General features: G+C 37.2%; 1 protein-coding gene across 5 annotated transcripts in view; it reads right to left on the bottom strand.

Annotated features, from left to right (window-relative positions):
* Nox4 (NADPH oxidase 4) overlaps positions 1-21,263 on the bottom strand; it is a 91,476-nt gene that overhangs the window by 25,876 nt on the left and 44,337 nt on the right. For 4 of the 5 annotated variants that reach the window (XM_057756059.1, XM_057756060.1, XM_057756062.1 and 1 more), the window contains 4 exons: positions 19,299-19,515; positions 17,377-17,541; positions 17,180-17,242; positions 6,868-6,928 (listed from right to left, as the gene is read on the bottom strand). In XM_057756059.1, the coding sequence (XP_057612042.1) occupies positions 6,868-6,928; positions 17,180-17,242; positions 17,377-17,541; positions 19,299-19,515 (506 nt within the window). The remainder of the gene's footprint in view (positions 1-6,867; positions 6,929-17,179; positions 17,243-17,376; positions 17,542-19,298; positions 19,516-21,263) is intronic. The other variant, XM_057756061.1, reaches the window with a different exon arrangement.

Below are 21,263 nucleotides of genomic sequence, written 5' to 3'. Positions count from 1 at the left end.
GGGGTGAAACAGTGGGATCCAAGAATGGCCTTATATTTTCTGGTTCTATTTTGAAGTGTAGAGTTCTGAAGCTGAAGCGCTCATTTTTTTCCTTTTGTATTTACTCTTTAATTTGCATCCAAATTTTTGAAAATTTATGAAACATTAACTACTGCTGGGTTGTTATGTTTAATCTATGAAGTTACTATTTGTTCCAGTAGGATGATATCAACTATTTTTGAAAGTTGTCTGCTTTCTTCTCTTAAAAATATTTCTTTTATTATGTAAGATTATAATTAAATCATTGTCCCTTTTCTTTCTTCCCTCCAAACCCTTCTATTTACAACACTTGCTCTCTTTCAAATTTATGGCATTTGTTATTTGATGACACATGACCCTGCCTTTTATTTTAAAGGAGTACTTCTCAATGTTTACCTGTTTCCAAATACTTTTACTATTCAATCCTTTTCTAAAATAGAATCCTGAAAATGAAACTTAAGATTAAAAGAAATCAAGAAGTTTTTATTTTACCATGTAAAAGAATGTTTTCTCTATAACGTATAGCAGAATTCACTGGGAGCTAAAAGGATGCTTTGAAATTTGGAGACTGATTTCCAAGCTTGCTTAAAACGAAAATGCTTCAGCCTCTCAGATTCCTGCCATCAGTTATCAACGGCCATCCCGTTCTTCATCTGATTCCACAAGAAACATACTTTGATTTTTCATTTGCCGAGAAAGAAAAGTAAAATGCCAAACTCAACGTACTTATTCAGCCGACACATGATTTTCTTAGAAAATAGCCGATTCCCAACACTACTGCTCAGGCCTTTCACAAGGCATCTTAGAGGAAGTTGTTAAAGCCACTGACAAGAACCAAGGGACTTGCTGCCATGATGCTGTGATGAGCTGACTAATGAGGTAGAGATGTTTGGAGGTGATTTTCCACCAGTCGGGAATTCCTTAATTGACACGAGCTTCTACAGACTTTCAACTTCTTTTTATTTCTCTCTAATTCAATCAACAAAATGGGCCTGGAGGCCAGCCTATACATAATTACATTAATGTGCACAGTATAGACAATCACTTATGACACAATATAGCTATTCAAGAACAAAATTAGAAGGAATATTTCCCAATTTAGAAATTTTGTTTTGATATATTTACTATGCCCCAGTTTCATGTTACCTTTGTTTTCAGATTGTGTGCTAAAAGAACCCAGAAGGAAATGTAAAGAAATACACAGGACACTCACAAATACAAAGCAGCCGGCAGACTCAACCAGGATCTGGAATTGTGAGCGCACCCAGGAAAGAGCTGCACAACCTTCACAAGATCAAAGGTTAAATTCTATCCCCAAACCAAAAGATTGCACTGCGTATCGACATGTCACAAAAACCATCGAGTAGATTCTGTAGGCTTGCATTCTGCCCAGGTCTTGGAACCAGGGTCTGTACTCTGTCAGGTGAATTCTGAGGAGACCTGAGCTCATCTGTCCCCTTGTCCCTCTGACTCACCTCTTCTGTGCTTCTCACATCTTGCTGAACCTCTCATAGCTGACATCTTTCTAAAAATGACTAAGTAGAATTAGAGTATAGATGGGATTGACCTGGAGAATTCTGAGTCCAGTCCCTTTTATAAAGGAGTGAATAGCTGTTGCCACCGTGTTCTTTTCATCTGTTTTTGGAGACAGGGTCTTGTATGTAATGCTGGCTGACCTGGAATTTTCTTTGCAGACCAGGCTGATCTCTAACTTGCCACCTTTCCACCCGTGCCTCTCAAGTGCTGGAATTGGAGGTGCATCTCACTACTCCTGACCTTCTACTGTGCTTTGCTATGTAACTTGTGGTTCTGGGGTGCTGGGAACCCAGACAGTGAGTGTTTGTGAAGACATCACTATGGTCTAGTGAAGGATACTGTATTCCCACCAGGCTATGCTCTTATTGTGATTTTAAAATGTATTATAATGGAAGGATATGGTTTGTGCTTTTTTTCCTGTGAAGTCATTATATTTGTCAAGTTTTAATACAAAATACTAGATGAAACACATTTGCATGCTACGAAGAAGGACTAAGGTCAAGAATGAACTATTTCCCATATTCCAGATGTTTCGTAAACATCTGAATTGTATATTCAGATGCTCACTGTTGAAAAAAAAAAAAAGTCTTCTCAGACACAGATTCCTTGGAACAGGTGCCACTATCTGATATGGCCGAGAGGTTCGTACAATGCAATTCCCTTCACTTTTATAGCATGATCAAAACCACTCTTTTTACTAGAGTCCTTGAACTCCCTTTTGAATCCATTCTTACTCGTTAGACTTAGAAATCTAAGAGTAGAGCCTGATTGCCTGATTTCCCTGTGACATTGTATCTGGGACTCAGTGAGTAAAAAGCAAAGTATAAGGCATTATAGAAAGACACCCACTTATTCGTCAATGCTAACTCTGTTTTTCTGTAAGCTCAGAACTGCAAACTTTGCTGAACATGCTTCTTGAACATGTTGGTTATTAAGAAATAAAATAAAAGAAAGAGAAAAGAAGATTAGTAAAGTGTTAGGATATCCATAGAAGAAACCCTTCTAATCCATGGAACTACAAGACAAGCTAAATATATTTGATAAAATTCTCCCTTTTCTCCCTCATCAATAAAGGCCAACAAACCCTAAATGAAGACAGTTGAGAGTAAGATCAATATTTAGGTAAGCTGGAAATTCCTTCACATTAAACATTTGTTTCCCTCACAACAAAACATTTACTGAATGGTTCTTATTTGCACATTCTATGAATAGAGAAAATTCTCATCAAGGCAACTCTGCTTACTGCAGAAACAAATGCTCAAAACAAAAACGATTTCACAGTCGTTGTAGACATGTGTTGATGGGGTTTTAAAGGGACTTACAAAATTACTTAAATTACTTAAAGAGGGAAAGAGAAGCATTACTTCTAGTAACTCAAATTAATGGTTTTCAAGTTTTGATGTTTATTTTCCTAGGAAAAATATGCACATTAATCTTAGCAAAACCAATTACTTCTAACAATGGAAATTAAAGGGCAGACTTAGAGACAGCCAAATAAACTGAAAAGAGATAGAGGATAAATTTGCTGTTCTGAAGAATTTGTTTAAATCAAATAACTTTGTTCATTACCATGGTAACTAGTGCTGAACAACAATGGCTTCTATTTAAAGTATTGCTTTCAAAATAACATTAAAAGCATCCATAATAGACTACTTTGGATAGATCAAGAAATCTAGATCTAGAGAAAGAACATTTTCTTTTTACATCTATAGCCAAACCTTCTCTAACAGAACTCAAAAGGAAATAGACAACAATTTTAGAATAAAAATGTCAGCTGCCTGTTTGGATTCTTATGGAACGTCCTTTCCACAAATATCAAAGTCATTGTGAAAACAATACAAAACAAAACCTTATTCTTCTGTCTTATACACAGGCACGCAAAACATACTCAAAACATACTTTTCAGAAGACAACAGAAACGCAAAACATGTGTAACCAGAGCTAGTAATTGAGTTATACCAGCTCAACCTGAGAAGAGGCGTTACACCCTCCCTGCTCTGGCCATACCTCCTGAACTACATTTCTTTTAGATTCTCTCAACTATATGAAAAGGTATCTACTTTCACTAATACTTCCGATAGAGTTAAGATATTAATTCTAGCCTTTGCCTCTCTGAAAAGATTTATAATGTGACATCTATAATGAGCAGAGAAATATTAGAAAGAATTTGTGTGTTGTGGGCAAGGAAACTAAACATCAGGCAGGACCTGACAACCCACAGGTCTGCTGGCTAGCAAGATGTAGAGACAAAAAAACCACACAGAAGCATTGCAGAATCAAACTGCCATCCAGTATTTTTTTTTTTTTTGATTTCTTGGTTTGTACAGTTTTCTTTCCAGACAAAGCACTCTGTTCATTTGTCCTCCCTCCCTTTTTTTTCCTTTCTAAAAACAATCTTAATTTACATACCAATCCTAGTTTCCTCTCCCTCCCCTCCTCCATCTCCACTTAACTCTCCCATCATACTCACTTCCAATCCACTTCTCAGAGAGGATGAGGCCTTCCATGGGGAGTCAACAATGTCTGTCATATCACTTGAGGCAGGATCAAGGCCCTCCCCAGTGTATCTAGACTGAGCAAGTTATCCCTCTGTAATGGGAAGTTTCTGTCTCACCTGGTCTTACAGCCATTCAGTCCCAAAGAATCACACAGGGGCTTATATTAATCATAAACTGTTTGGCCTATTAGTTCAGGTTTATTATTATTATTAACTAGCTCTTACAACTTAAATTAACCCATAATTCTTGTCTATGTTTAGTCACATGGCTTGGTCCTTTTCTCAGTAAGGCATTCTCATCTTGCCTCCTCTGCATCTGGCTGGTGGCTGACTCTCTGCCTTTCTTCCCAGAATTCTTAGTATGGTCACCCTGCCTATACTTCCTGCCTGACTAACAGCAAATCAGCATTTTATTTAAAAAAAAATTATGAGTGATAAATCTTTAAATTGTATAAGAGCATTATCCCATAGCATCCTTCTACAGGGAATGGGCTCCAAAGAGCCAGTTCATGCACTAGAACAAGTATTTATCCCCTTTCTTCTAGTCTAAGGATTATATAGTGAGAATAAACCACACCTAACATCTGCATGACACCACACCTGTGACATTTCAGCACCACAAGTCTGAAGGGAGACAACGCAGTATTATAAGAAGGAAAACTATTTTCAATGGGCCCGTCCACTATTAAGGGAAGCAGTGATAAAATTCTATCCCCGCTGGACCCATTATTCTGCTTCCTATTTGGTAAGCGTACAATTTAAAAACACGGAATAAGCTTTTGGAAACTACAAACAAACTTCTTGGCCTCTAAACACATCAATGATTCACTGTCTATAAATGGATTTCTCCTAAGATGTAAATTCTCTTTTATTGCTGTGGAGGCTATGCGGTAACAAGAAAAACACTGACAAGGGCAAGAAAGAAAACACAGGTTTAAGAAGAGTGAAAGCAATTATCAGAGGCACTCTTGGATAAACACATTACTGCTACTAAGTTTCCTTCAACACAATCCACCTTTTAAGGAAAATGCTCTACTGAACAATTGTCACAGCAAATACATTGTTAAACAGTGTTGGCACTGAACAAAAATAACACCTCAAAAGGATCAAGGCTCAGCTTGATACTAATTCAGTTTTGGCTTTCAGCACAAACTCTAATACTACCTATGCGCACATTCAAAAAGGAATAGGCAATTTTGTTCAGGGCTCAAAGAAAATGCAAGGGTGTGTGTGTGTGTGTGTGTGTTTAAAGTGTTCTTGCCTAAAACCTGGGCTATGAAAATTAATACCATGAAGTATATGCTCTTTCAAAATCTATCAAAACCAACCCAGCAGTGTGTCCAGTGTGTTCTTAAATATAGGACACACTGGATATAGACAAGGCCTAAAGAAAATCTGCATCAGGGAAGAGCAGCAAGTAAATAATGCTGTTATAGTGGACTGGACAGTTTTCCGTAAGCCCCCCAATTCCTCCTTCATCTGCTTTCCTACTGCCAGGACCTCTTTTCTTTTAGTGCTGGTCTTTAATCAAATTCTGCCCAGGATTTAAGGGCCAACTCAGAAGCTCAGTCTTTGAAAAGGTCTTGATTGATCATGCTGAACAGAAAAAAATATTTTAACAGAATTTTCTCAGCTCACAGTTTGATGACAAGAGAGAAATTATATACAATGAGCGCAGTCTGTGAGGTAAAGATTCTTCATCGGCCCTAGGACAGAAATTAAAGTCCAGTTCCTTTGGCTTAGCATTAATTTTTTTTTTTTGGAACAAAAGCCAAAAGATCTCGTGTGTGTGTCTGTAGCTCCCCCTCTCCCAAGACCTCTGAATATAAACCAACTACTCAGCCCCATGAACACAAGACCACTGTCTAACTAGCATGTATTTATTATTTCTCCTTGCTTGCCCTGCAAGACCAACATTTTCTAGGAAAGTATTTGGCATCTGCTCTGCTGGATCAAGGCAATATAATAACAAATAATACTTCATTCATTTGCTTGGGACTCAATATAATGCATCCCTCAAATAATAAATACACTTATTAAATATATGTCTATAGTATAACCAATTAAAATATACTGCTATTAAAAGTAACTTCTTTTCTAAAAATGCTATGGAGTCACAGCCATTCAGAAAGGTCATTCAAAATTGAGAGTTGTTGCCAGGCGGTGGTGGCGCACGCCTTTAATCCCAGCACTCGGGAGGCAGAGGCAGGCGGATCTCTGGGAGTTCGAGGTCAGCCTGGTCTACAAGAGCTAGTTCCGGGATGGGCACCAAAGCTACAGAGAGACCCTGTCTCGAAAAAAAAAAAATTAGAGTTGTTTGTTCTCAATTAAAGGTGTTTAAAAATTTACACCTTTGTATGTCAGTTATTACAAGTGTATGAAGTTCAGAGGGAAAACTGAGGAACTGGATTCTTTCCTGCTACCAAGTGATTTCTGAGTGTCAAACTCAAGTTAGACAACAGGCACCTTTGCCTTCTCAAACAAATTTCGACTTAAATGCTGATTATTTTGAGGTTCAAACCCACCATGAATTTTAAAGTCATGATTTCAAAAATTAAATTTAGCATTCTTACTGCTGTCAGTAGGAAATCTTATAAATAACAAGTTATTTATAAGTACTGATACTCATATTATTCTGATTCCATAAACAAATCTTATACGAAAATAATATAGGCATTAAAACTAAATAAGCAAAGAAATAATTAAACTGCTCAATATCTCTGTAATTTTCCATATATTGGAGTATTTATTTTGTTGATATATTTTGTTATGTTCCATTGTTTTCGAGGCATTTAAAACTCTTAAATGGTACATACCTGTCCAGTCTCCTACTACTTTAAAGTGGACACCAAATGTTGCTTTGGTTTCAGTAGGACACTGAAAAAAAATTGGATTAATTGTTATACATTAGAAGTACATGATCTGATCAAAACTTTTATTCTGATAATAAGTCCCCAGATCAACGGCTAATAGAAGAAAAACAGTATAAAATTTATATGATAGAAAAAGCAATGCTATCTGATCATTTGCATATCTGAATTGCTCTAAAGATCCATAAATAACATATAAAACAAAAATACAGACAAAATTTAATAGCATATTGTATTTAACTATAAATCCTGTTAAAATATTTTTTGAGGCAAAATATAGGAGCCATAAGGAAGAACTAAGCATTGAAGAATAATGATATTTGTGTGTCATATTCAAAGGCTTCACATATTTTGCATCGTGAGAAATCAATGAGCAAAAAATTCTAAATACGATATGAATTTCCATGTCCACTGTGGCACTGGTCAAAATACATTTAATACATTTTGTCTTTAATTCAGAAAAAAATCTGCATGACACCGGTAGGGACAAATGAGTTTCAAAATGCAGGTAAAAAGGGATTATTCTATGGTTCCAGAACACATTTCAGCCAGTGATGAGAAAATAGTTCCCTCATTTTCCAGATTGCTAATTGCTCATTTACAATCCCCCAATTTAACATTTTTCGATACTGGATATTTTCCCCCAATTCTTTTGGTAGTGTTAAGTAGCCTGAAGTTATGACAGGGTGTAAACTGTAAACTTTTTGCTGTGACAATCCCTTAAATAATCCCAAGGGGGGAAAAACAGTTGAAGGAAATTGTTCAAGACCTGAAAATGGAAATAGAAGCAATAAACAAAACATAAATGGAGAGAATTGATTCACCTCAAGAACCAGCTATACCACTCATGGGCATATATACCCAAGGATACTCTATCATACCACAAGGACACTTGCTCAACTATATTCCTAGCAGGTTTATTTGTAATAGCCAAAAAATGAAACAACATAGATGTTCCTCAACCAAAGAATGAATAAAGGAAATGTGGTCCATTTACATAATGGAATATATTTCATCTGTTAAAAACAATGACATCATGAAATTTGCTGGCAAATGGATGGAACTAGAAAATACCATTCTGAGTGAGGTAACCCAGACCCAGAAAAACAAACATGGTATGTACCCACTTATGTTTGAATATTACCTATAAAGTAAACAACAATCATGCTATAACTCACTGACACAGAAAAACTAACAAGTAAGGCTCAAGGGGAGATACACGAATCTTACTGTGAAGGGGAAATAGAATAGACATCACAGATGGAAGGGGAAGGGTCTGGATAGGGGTGGGCATGGGAGCAGGAGAAATCAGGTGTGGGGGATTTGGAGAGAGTACTGGGAAAGACAACTGGAACCAGGGGTGTCTCTGGGATGAGCTAGAAACATAGGGCAATGGAAACTCACAGCCATCAATGAGGGTGACCCTGTCTAAGACACCTAGCAATGGAAAATACAGAACCTGAACTGAACATCTCCTGTAACCAGGAAAGACTTCAAATGGAGGGACTGTGAATCCAACCTAGCCATATAACCTTTGATTGACAATTTGCCCTGATTACAAGATATGCCAGGGTAAAGATGACAAGAAATTATGGGAGTGGCCAAACAATGTCTGGTTTGAGACCCATACCATGAGCAGAACTACATCCCTAATACTGCTTGGAGGACCCTGAAACCTAGGATAGAACAAACATGACTGGGAAAAAAAAGTCAATAAAATGATTCCTAATGATATTCAGCTAAACTCATCGATTGTTGTTTAGCCCGATTGTCATCAGAGAGACTTCACTCTGCTACTGATGGAAAAGGATATTGTGACCCACAGTCAAACATTAATGGACTTCAGGGAATCCTGTGAAAGACAGGGAGGAACAATTATGGGAGTCTGAAGATCCAAGCACAAGAGTTTGCATGGGAATGACCTAGGCCCTCTGAACATATGTTAGAGCTATACTTGATCTTCTTGTGGGACTCTTAACACTGGGAGAGGGAACTGTCTCTGATGTACTACCTGCTTTTGGGGAACTCTTTCCTTCTACTGTGTTGCCTCATCCAGCCTTAGTAGGAGAGGAGATGTCTAGCCTTACTGAAAATTCGTATGCCATGGCTGGCAGATACATGCGAGGCCTGCCCTTTTCTTGAGAAAGAAAGAAAGAAAGAAAGAAAGAAAGAAAGAAAGAAAGAAAGAAAGAAAGAAAGAAAGAAAGAAAGAAAGAAAGAAAGAAAGGAGGGAGGGAGGGAGGGAGGGAGGGAGGGAGGGAGGGAGGGAGGGAGGGAGGGAGGGAGGGAGGGAGGGAGGGAGGGAGGGAGGGAGAGAGAGAGAGAGAGAGAAACAAAGAAACAAAGAAAGAAGAATAGATGAGTGAGGGAGAGCGAAGATTGTGGGGAGAGGAGGGAGGGAGGTAAAAATATGGTTGGGCTCAAAAAATTAATTAATTAACAAAAAATTAATAAAAATATACTGGAGAATCTTAGCTCTCTGAGACAGGAAGAGCTCGGATTCAAAGATATTTAAAAGTTTCTGTCTATATTTCTTTATTACCTCATCTCTCCCAGAGGGAAAAAAATAGGAAAAGTACCATTCCACAAACTCTAAGGCAAGCAGAGGCAAAACACACAGGGGACTGGGTTGGGTATTAATGGTCCATTGAAAACAAAGAATGCACTGCCATTCATTTATTGAATAAGTAATGCAAGATACTGCATGTAATTTCCAAAAATTATGATTGAAACTGTGTTCCTAAAATTCCCATCACTACCTGGACCCCAGTCTGAGTTTGTCTGTTTTAGTTAATAGAACTCTAATTGTTTAGGCAGAAACTGAGATACGAAGCTTCAATTAAAATCCAGTTTCGGGGGGGGGGGGGGGAGAAAGCAAGTCCTGACCATTTACACTTCCAAATGAAAATGGATTCAGAAGCTGGCCCCTCTCACCATCTCCAGTGTCACCACCATGGTCAAAGCAGTCATCACACCTCTACTAGATGACCTTCCTATTTATGTTCTTGTTCCTTTGCCTACTCTTTTTTTTTTGTTTCTTTTGTGGTTTTTCCAGACAGGGTTTCTCTGTAGCTTTGGAGCCTGTCCTGGAACTAGCTCTTGTAGGCCAGGCTAGCCTCAAACTCAAACAGAGTCTATTCAAAAGTAAGCCATACACACACACACACACACACACACACAGAAATGAGTGGATTGTGGGGGGCGGGAACAGGGACAAAAGAGAAGTAAGAAGAGGACATAGGAGGAGAGGAGGAAGGGGGAAGAGCAGTCAGGTATAAAATAAATGAATAAATTTAATTAATAATAAAAAAGTAAGTCATCGCACATCATTTATCTATTCTGACTCTCCGGTGGATGGTTTATCAATCAAAGGAAAGGGCCTGAAATATCTGGGAAACACTTTGTGATGGGAACCAGAATTTCAGAACTGGAAACACAGATGGGTCGCCGGAGAAATATGCACAACTGTAAAGTAATAGGGGTTCTGAGAATGGACCTCAGTGCATCGTGATCTCTAGAGCTCATGAGGATGACAAGGAGAATAAAAGAAATAACATGGAATCAATGTCAGCGAATGAGGAAGAAAGCCGGATAAATCAATGTCCTGGAAACAAAATGAAAATTTTAAGTGTTTCAATAAAATGGTCAGCTGCATAAAAAGGTGCCGAGCTCTGAAGACCATTAAGTTCTGGAAAATGGTTACTGTGTTTAACAGTAAGAGGGCAGTGTGCATCTTGAATTATCTTCAGGGAATAGGGCTGTGGACAAATCTGAAGGTAAGTAAAAGACTAAGAGAGGTAAATCAAATCTGACGAGCTGAAACGTGGGACAGTAGCCAGAGGACAGAGTCAAGAAGAAAGTATCTTCAGCATTTTTTCTTGATACCTGGAGGTGAAAGAAGTATCAGAAACTATAGACCAAGCCAAGGGTGGTAGCTCAGACTTTTAATCCCAGAACTGGGGAGGCAGAACCAGGAGAATCTCTGTGAGTTTGAGGCCAGTCTGGTCTACAGAGAGAGTTCTAGAACAGCCAAGACCACACAGTGAATCCCTATCAAGCAAACAAACAAAAACTACAAACAAAAAATAAAAAACTATAAGCAAACAAACAGTAAAAACCAAAAAAAAAAAAAACCCTATTTACTGAATTAATCAAATTAATATTAACCAGTTCATTTGTTCCAAACATGGTACATTATTTAAATCACATTTATCATAGGGGCCAGGATTAGCCTCTGAGGAGACATTTCTTTTCTCCTGGAAAACAGCCAAAGAGCAGGAGTTAGCTGATGTTTAATTCTCAAAAAACTCAAACATTTTGTTGGGTTCCTTGGATACTAATCACTGTCTGTGGTTTTCATCACTGTGCCTAGAATACATAATGACACATTGCTCCTGGCACTCTACCTTCTCCTCATCCAGCTTAGTTTCTAGAGCAAAGAAGACTTGGGGAATATAAAAGTAAAACAAGGTTTAAGAATTAAGTAGATGAGATTAAGACAAACAATCAAAGTATTTGACGCAGACTTTCTAATTATATATAGTGTCATAAAATTTGATAATTAACAACCATAAAATTTTGTCTTATTTTCTTTAAATAAAAAAATACTCCCAGCACTCGGGAGGCAGAGGAGGCGGATCTCTGTGAGTTCGAGGCCAGCCTGGTCTACAAAGGGAGTTCCAGGACAGGCTCCAAAGCTACAGAGAAACCCTGTCTCGAAAAACAAACAAACAAACAAATACTCTCAAAAGTAACTGTTTAGGAGATAAAAAAACATGCCACATAGAAATGATGGAAAAGCAGGCATGCTATGTAAAGTGTAGACAAAAACAGGACCGCCACTGGAGTCTGACTCAAAACTTATGTGAAATCAGGTTATTCAAGCTTAAAAAATAAGGAATAATATAACCTAAATTACAGATGTCAGAAAAGCATGTTTATTACTGAATAAAAATACTGAAAGGACATGGATGTATTCACATATGCTTCAATGAGTTAACTATGAAAAGGACGATTGTGAATTATTTCCATAAATGAGAATTGATTAAAAGTATCAAGGGACATAAAATCTACCTCAGCTAAAAATGAAGAGATGCTATATTTTGTAGCAAATAGAACATCTTATGCTTTCTTAAGTCTTGGCTTTTGAAAACTCATTTTGGATTTAATTTTGTAAATTAGAAAAAAACATCATAGAGTTTTGGCAAAAGAAAAATACAAACATTTTATCATTACAGAACACAGCTGGGAAACACTTGCCAAGACTCACTGAGTAGCTTAGGAACCAAGTGTAAAATTTTATATAGGTATTAAGTCAACAAAGGTCTGATGAGGGAAAAATCATAAAACTTGAATTCTGATAAGTTTTTCTTATCAATTATATTCTACAATGATTTTGTTCCCTTCAACAATTTTTATTTTTGATCCTTCAAATGTAACTTGGACAGGAGATGTTGGAGCTTAAATATATTAATAAACGGGATCTATATGATTAATTTCAGATTCTAAAGAAGGAATTACTTTGCAAAAAATATTATCTTGAGATGAAATTTGTGATTGACATGTTATGCTGCCCAGGTTTTTCACTTTCCTTTCAATCTTTCTCAACTTTCACAATCCAAGCATTCAGTAACTCTCCTGGCTGTGGGGATGGCTTTCTATTGGGACTTTCCCCAGAAACTTATATTCATTCCAAAAGTTTATTCCTCATCCATGTCTAATTTCCTTGTCCTGGAGGCACCTCAAATTCAGGAACAGGTAAATTAGGAGATAAAAAGTTTGGGGCCCCTGAGTTCATGTCAGACAACTGTGGAATGAAAAGTCATCTGGAGAACTCTTAGCCACTTTGAGATCTCTTCTGTTACTCTACCGCACAGTTCAAGTTCTGGCTGTCTTCCAGTCACATCAAGCCTTCCTGGATGCTGTCCTGAGCATAGTTCCCAACAAACTAACCTCATGCAATATCTCTCATGGTCTTCATTTTAGAAGCTTTACCTATTTTTTCTTTGCATCTATCTACTTGTCTTTACAAATGCTTTTTTATTATTGTGCTATTTTATTTTTTCTTCTTTCCGCTCTCCTTAATATTCTTACCAATTGTCTGCTGTTTCCTTTATTTTATTTAATCTCATTTCTCTTACATTTCCTTCTTTTCCAGTCCATTCCATTATCTCCACATTCACCTTAAATTCTTTGAATTTCATAGCATGGTGTATATTATGTTTGCTGGGGGTTTTTCCCTTATGGTTAATGGTGGTGGATTAGAAAGTTTTAATTAATTTTTAAGGATGCTTCAACATATTGTTGGATTTTGTGGTGTTGTTCCAACTGGTTTTGCTTCTTTCCTATCTGAATAGGGACTGGGCTCTCCAGAGCAGGCCACTTTGCAGGGGAGTTGGCTCTTGCTTTCTTGCTTAAGAATACTTGATGTTTTGGCAGAGAACCGGTGTTCAGTTCCCAGTACCACTGTCAGGTGGCTCAAAATCTTTTCTAACTTCAGGTTCAGTGGATCTGGCACATCTGGTCTTTGTAGGCACCTCCACAGATTCATCTATACCCACATAGTAGACACACACACACACACACTCCTACCAGGTTGCCTAACCAGTCTTAATAAGAGAGGAGGTGCCTAGTTTCACAGCAATGTGATATGCCAAGGCCGGTTGATGTCCTTGGGAGACTTGACATTTTCTGAAGAGAGACTGAGGAGGAGTGGATTTGAGGTATAGGTGGAAATGACTGGGAGGAGGGAAGGGAAAGGATACTGCAGGCAGGATGTTAAAATAAACAAAAAAAGCAAAAAAACGTCAAAAGTACACTTTTGTTTTAATTAATAGGAGCAACACCTGAGTGTGCTGATCTAAATTGTATTTTAAAAGGCAGCACACTCAAGGTTGTGGGCAAGCTAAAAGCCTCTCGGGTTTCTGCACCCCGTTTTCTTGAGCGTTTCTCAACGTGGCTTGAGAAAGGAGCCTGGAGAAGCGATAAGTTTGATCTAGAAGCCTCCAAACTATGTATGTCAGGTGAAAACTCCTGCCATGATATTTTTGTGAAAATATAAAAATTTTTACTGAAAGTACAAACCCTAAAAAGGTGAGGGGCCTTCTATGTTTCTGTTGAAGTTGGTTGATGTTATGCTAGTTTCTCCATATTAGCACATTCTAGAGAATATTTTTATGGAAAGATATTACTATCTCTGGAGTTGGTATTCAGTAGATGCCTTCCCAGATCCCATGTTCTCTGTTTACCACATTGATGAAACAAATTTCAAAATAAACTCTCACACAAAAAGAAAGGATTTTTTTTGTTTCTAATGACTGTAAGTATAGGCTTGATCTCTGAAGCCAACCAAAGTTCCTTCTGTATTTTCTCCCTCTTCAACTTCTACCTTATCTTCTGATAACAGCTTCGTGTTTTTTTTTAAAAATTTCACATATATTTATTTTTTTTTCTTTTTTAATTTTTAATTAAAATTTCCACCAGCTCCCCGTTTCCCATTTCCCTCTCCCTCCTCCCACACATTGCCCCCTCCCCCCACTCCCCTCCCCCTATCCCCACTCCTCTTCTCCTCCCCCCACTCCATTCCCCCTCCCTCTCGATACTGAAGAGCATTCCAAATTCCCTGCCCTCGTGTTTAATGGATGTACGCAAGCTGAAAAATAAAAATATGCCTTAAAACTGTCATAAGCAAATATGATTTAGGTATAATTTTATTGCCAAATATTTGCTAATCGGATATATTTCTGGAACCTGGTAAAGCATACGCGACCCCAGAACTCTAATGGGTGAGACACAGCACGCTGGTTTCTGATAGGAACTGTGTCCTGAGGGCTCCAGCAGTCCGGCTTTATATTCCATGTGAAGATCTGAGATTGCACTATTCCTCGTGACAAATGCTTCCCCTTCCACTCAAAGCCCATACAGCAGCACATGGAAGAGTATTGAGAATAACGCCCCCATAGTTCCAGGGAAAGTAATTACGAATCCATCTCTGTGCTCTGCCAGTGCGGCCATCTTTCATGACAGACGTAAATATCATTCATTATGTCACTAGATAACAAACTACTTTTCTTTGATGATGGGAAACAAGTTTCGTCCTCACAGACATAATACAAAATTTGAAATAAATAAAGCAAAAGTATCATTTTTTTTAGAAAATCATTTTGAATATATGACCCCTGGTTTTATTCTAATAATTTGACACATGCTTTTGGTTCCTTTCATTCTTTGAGTATAAATTCCTTGTCTCAATTAGCTGTCAATAAGCTTTTACATAAGCTCAAACTGAAAATGAAAACCAGAGCGGTATTATGCACAGGTCTAATGTTTTCTGCGTTCCCACAACCATTCTTTATGCTGTACTCGCGGCTCACTAAACCCCCACAAACCTACAAATCTATTATTTGGAGCTGATTTAATCACAATAGAATATTGAAAGCCAAATGTCCTAAAAGGTAAAATGGCATATCCATGCGTTATGGATTTTCAATCTAATTCACATAATCTAAGAGTCACTTGCAAAACTCCAACCCCAAGCGTAAGTAGTTCATATTGTCATTATGTTTTTTCTTTCTACTTCTCTAGCATGTTTGAATTCACTTTTTGTATACATTTATTGTGATAATTTATTCTTATCTATATCATAAACATGAATATGAACTAAACATCAGTCATTAAAGGGGATATTAAGTAAACTGAGTTTTCTAACCATGTATTGAAAAGAATGAGGCACATACCAACTCAGCGGTAGAATGGGAAATTGTCCATTGTGTAGTGTTTAGTGAAATAATCTAGTGGCCGCGTTTGCATATGCTGAAGGAGACAACAACATATCTGGAATTATCTACGTCAAATTATGGAGAAAATGACTTAGAAGAGAAAAATTAAAAATCCTTCTATTTTCTCTGATATTTGTGAATTATGTAAAGCTGAAATTGTACAAGTTGATGCAGGCGTATATGTTCCATGATCTGGGAGCAGCACAAGATCATAAGTGTGAGCCCCATCTTCAATACACAAGGCGACCAAAAGAATCTCAGCATACTAAAATAAATAAATAACTCAGATACCGAAAAATGGTGTATTGGTTATTTCTCTCATTTGTAGATCCTAGACTTTACACAGAACATAAACCATTGATCTATATATGCATGAAATAGTTCAAGAAGAAAGGCTGAGGACTGAGTAGGACAGGCCAGTGTGGACGCACATGAACATAACACATGATACACTGACATGTAATACATACATTTGACTTTTGAAATTCCTTATATGTATATGATGTGAAATTTTAACCTATATTGGTAAAAATATATAATTATACTAATGCAGATTAAGCATAATTAATGACAGAATTATTTAGACATCTACATTATTTATGCAGTTTATTTCTCCAACTTTGTCTTCCTCATCTGTGGAGTTATCAACTAAACTTGATTTCGCCTTCTCTTACCACTATCTATATCTTTTATACCTCCACATCACCCGCTATTCCAGCTCTCTAAAACTACTGTACATACCTGATTTCTAAGCATGATTCATACACGGAACACCACAAAATATTTTTGGAGACAGAAACTCATGCCTTTTTCATTGTCCTTAAACTCACTATTTTTGCCATGAAGGACCTTGAATTTAGGATTCTCCTGCCTCCGTCTCTGGAGCAGTGAGACCGCAGGCATGTACCAGCATGTGCAGGGCACAAGGTTCTGGGGAGAGAACCCGCCAGCGTTTCATGCATACAAAAAAAGCACTTTAACAACTATCAACATCCCCCGTCCATAATACACACATGGAAGAATGAAACTATTAATTGTCTGCGCATTAAATTAGTAAGTTTTATAAAGTTTTAAATAAGTATAATATATACCGAAGAGTAAAGAATGAGAAAACAATGGCAAACAAAGAGTAACAAAGTTTCTGAACAGAAAACTACAGTTCTTTGCACAAAACAAATAAAGAAAATAAAGACGGATAACTAAGACATGAAGGGAACTATGATCCTACTCCAATAATTTTTAGAGTGAAGTCAAACCCATACACACACAAATACACACATGTGGTGCACATATGTACTCACACCTATATATACATACATATACTCAGACATGTACACATGTATAGACACACATACATGTGTACACAGACATGTATGCACACACAGATACACAAATACATATGCCCATATGTGTACATGCACACACACACAAAACTGCTCTGCATTCTAAAATTTTTAAAATTCAAGAAATGTATGTCTTACCATCGTGAGAGTAAATGGGTGGTTTTCTAATGCTGATACACTGGGACAATGTAGAATAATATACTAAAAAAGCAACAAACAGATAATGTTTTAAATGATCAAAAGAGAAATAAACTATTTTAAAACATCTGTCTACTAATGTTCAAAAGGTACCTAACGATAAAGGATATTGGCATAGCCACTAACCGCTGGCTCACCTGGCCAGGTCTTGCTTTAAAGTTTTCTTTGACCATGCGGAGTTCCATGACATCTGAGGGATGATTGATTACTGAGATGATGGTAACAGGTTTGTTGCTCCTGATGCATCGGTAAAGTCTCTCAGCACAGTATAGGCACAAAGGTCCAGAAATCCAAATCCAGGTCTAAGAGAAATTAGTACAAGTATGCTTCAAGAACAGATGACTGTATAAACAATTGATAAATAATATTTCAATGTATGTTTAAAACATTAAGATACTGGTAAGAATAAGTAAAACAGCTGATGCTCACAGCAATTCATTCAAACAAAGGTCAAGCTAAAGCTTCATATTTATTTAAGTATTATTTAGAAAAATAAAACCAGTTCAATATTTAGTAAAATAAAATATTGCCCTAGATATTTAATTAACATAACATAGATATGTAGATGCAAATATGATTTACATAAACAATGTTAAATGTAAGTACATTCCTAGTTTTGAAATTAGGGTGCACTGAACATGTTTTATTATAACTTTTACACAACATGGTCAAAATTACATTTATATAAAAACTGGCAGTTTTGAATGGGGAAATTCAGATACCTATGAGAACGATTTTTTCCCCTAAAAGGGCACACTATCTCCTCCACATCTCTTTAAAGCTTCCGACCGAATTATATTTTATTTATAGACATGTTTATTTTATTTGTTTATCTGAGACAAGCTTCACTGTGTTAGTACAACACGCTTTTGGACTTGCTATGCTATTGCCTCTGCCTCTTGATTACAGGTTTGCAGGCTTTTTATTCCATTTTACCTTCAGTCTTATTTTAACGACTCTTCATAGAAACCTTATTTACACAGTTGTTCCAGACATTGTTCCTTCAGTGAAGCCAGCTAGCTCCTGCTCTGCAAACTATGACAATGAATGTGACGCTCTGAAGAGTAAGCAGGGCAGGATAAGGTCTGCAGTGCAGTGATCTTGCAACTTTGAGCCAATCACTCCTTGATAATTAAGGCCCATGTTAGTAAGATGGAACTGCCATGTTTACCTCATATGATGTTCATTATTATATGACACTCGGAAAACTGGCCAGCTGACTCGAAAGTCATCTAAAACTTCATGCTAGCTTTGTTACTTTTCTATTTTTTTCTCTTGAAAGCAGAATTTCCTAAGTCTATCCAGTCCTCCATTTCATATTCAGAATAGAGTTCTCACTTAGATGTTGACAGTTCCCTCAGCCACAAGGGCAGACATGAGGGGTGTGTGTGTGTGTGTGCGTGTGTGTGTGTGTGTCATGGGAAGAGGGGAGTAGAAATTACTGAAGTATTTGTGGATTCCTTGGGGAGCTTTTCAAGAACAGCATTTGAGTTAAAGACCTGCACCTACACACTACTCATCCACCACTTGTTATAGGCTTTAGTCAGGAAACACGTTTAAGCTCAATGTCTTCAGCTGATAGTTGGGTTTAAATTTTAAACTGTGGATACTGAAGAAAGTCGTGAATACAGAGCAACTCAGCGTAGTGCCAAGAATATCACAGCAAGCTTTCAAGAAATCAACTTCACTATTTATAATCTTTAGTATTATTATGAAAAACTGTATTATAATTGGTAGCTGTTTTTGTTTTGTATTACACTTTTTCCTATTCAATCTGCATGTCTTAGTAGCTTTAGAATAAATATGTAGTCTTTGGAAGCAAACTCTAGAAGAAGCATACTTCAGTAAAACTGTATAACTAGACATTTTTCCATATTCTAATTGTATGTCTTTTGCCTTGAAGTATTAGATACATTACAAAAATAATACCAATTTACTTTCTAAATGTCCTCAAAAATCTCATGGTATCTGAAAACACAGTTCGGAGACTTGCTTAAATGTAATATCAGTCATGTGAAGCCACAGACTTGGCAGTTCTTAAACACAGAGTTTGTCTAACCTGTGGAAAATGAGCTTGGAACTTGGGTTCTTCCAGGCAAATCTTCACAAGTGTTTTCTGGTTACGATCTTCTATTTTTGAAAATCCTTCAGGCAAAGATCCATGAAAATGTTCCGCGATATAGTCTGGGGAGGAAGCATCCCGAGACTGGGTCCGGTTAAGACTGGTGCAGCCAGGAGGGTGGGCATCTAAATTGGCTTGATACTTCAACAGCCCACTATGTTAAATTGGATCAAAACAAGGAGATGGGAAAAAGGCCGAGTCAGTGGATGAAATTGGGTAAAGGGAAACAATTATTTCCTTTTCCTTGTTGGCTTTACATAAACTTTTATAAAAGGTATTCCATATGTGATCTATTCCAGAACTACTAAAATCTCTTAAATTTTAAATAAATTCTCTTTACTAAGAGGTAGGGGAAAATGCTTAGTTCTCCACACAAATGCTATGCATAGGCGATAGAGGAAAGCGTGTTCAAGCTTCTTGATATTATTTGAGTTGGACAAACTTGATTCCTATCAGGCATTTGTACAGCCACTTACAAGTTTTCACTTGAATCAACACTGTAAAAATAGCTCCGCTGCTATACATCCCCAAGCTTTAAAGAAAAACAGACGGACAGACGGATCATATTTGATCTGGATAAGACTAGATAAAACAGACTTCATGGTTCATGGAAAAATAGTAAACAAAAATAGCAGGCATCAAAAGCTAGAGCTTGTTGCATCTATGAAAACAATTTTTACATACTCATTAAATCCCAAAGCTGTTTGTTTTTCAATCTCGCTATAAACAAAACCACATAAAAAGCTCATAATGAACATAGCTCGAAACCCTATTTACAAGGGCATTTCATGCTTTCTTATTTTGCTATGTTGATTCCTGAGATCTGAATGTTTTCTTTCTTTTCTTTCAATCTTCATTTATTTTAGTGTGTGTGTGTGTGTGTGTGTGCATGTGCCTGTATGCACATGTGCACTTGCCCATAAGCATGCACACCCATGTGTCATGAAGAGGCTGGTGGACAACTGGCAGGGGTCAGTATTTTTCTTCCACAATATGGATTCTGGAGATCAAAGTCAGATCCCCAGACTCAGGAACAAGTGCCTTTACCCTCTCAGCCAACTCACCAACCCTGGGTTGTGTAACTGCTTGCACAGATAAGCAGTGAAAGGAAGAACAACCAACTGTCAGCTTGTTGGGGAAACTCAAAAAAATAATATAGCTGCTCCGTGGCAGAGTATTCACCCAACAAGGCTAATGCTTGAAGCTCTGGGGTTAATCCCCAGCACACCACACCACACCACACACACACACACACACACACACACGTGATTAGCGCTCAGTCAGTGTTAACTGATAACATGTCCAATGACGAAGGTTAAGAATGATGGTGTGTATAGAGTTTAAATCCCTGGGTTAAAGTTTAGGGAAATTAATTTGGGATCTAAAAGGAAGGAACTGTGTGGGAATTAGAGCTTTGCCACATTAAAAGGAGCATTTTCAGAATTTGGCATTTACTCCATAGGGACACAGCTATTCAGAAAACAGAAGTACATTTGAGGCTAATCTATGATAGACACAGGGAAACCTGGCTTTATCAACTAAGAATGTATATATGTATCAGAATTCATATCATTATTCATAAACATAAACAATTACTATCAATCATTTAAATAGGAAGCACAATTTTAAAGAGAAAAGTTGTTTGACATTAAGAAAAAAGTGCTAGTTCAAAGTACATATGAAAATTCTACGGTTAAACAAAACCTAACAAAATCACTTGATGTAATCAACCCTTTTCCTGGAAAATCTATGTAAGCAGAAAAAGTGGCCAAAACAATCGAATCACCTCTTCTTTGAAGCCAAATCTTTTCTAAAATTTCTAGTCAATATGGATTCATCTATTCCCTGAATTGCTATAATTCTTGTAAATAAATGCTTGTATTTCAAAGATACAGTCTGAGG

The sequence above is a fragment of the Chionomys nivalis genome, chromosome 23, assembly GCF_950005125.1.
Source record: "Chionomys nivalis chromosome 23, mChiNiv1.1, whole genome shotgun sequence".
Classification (NCBI taxonomy): Eukaryota; Metazoa; Chordata; class Mammalia; order Rodentia; family Cricetidae; genus Chionomys; species Chionomys nivalis.
The sequence above is the reverse complement of the archived record's forward strand: the minus strand, read 5'-3'. Positions and strand labels throughout refer to the sequence as shown.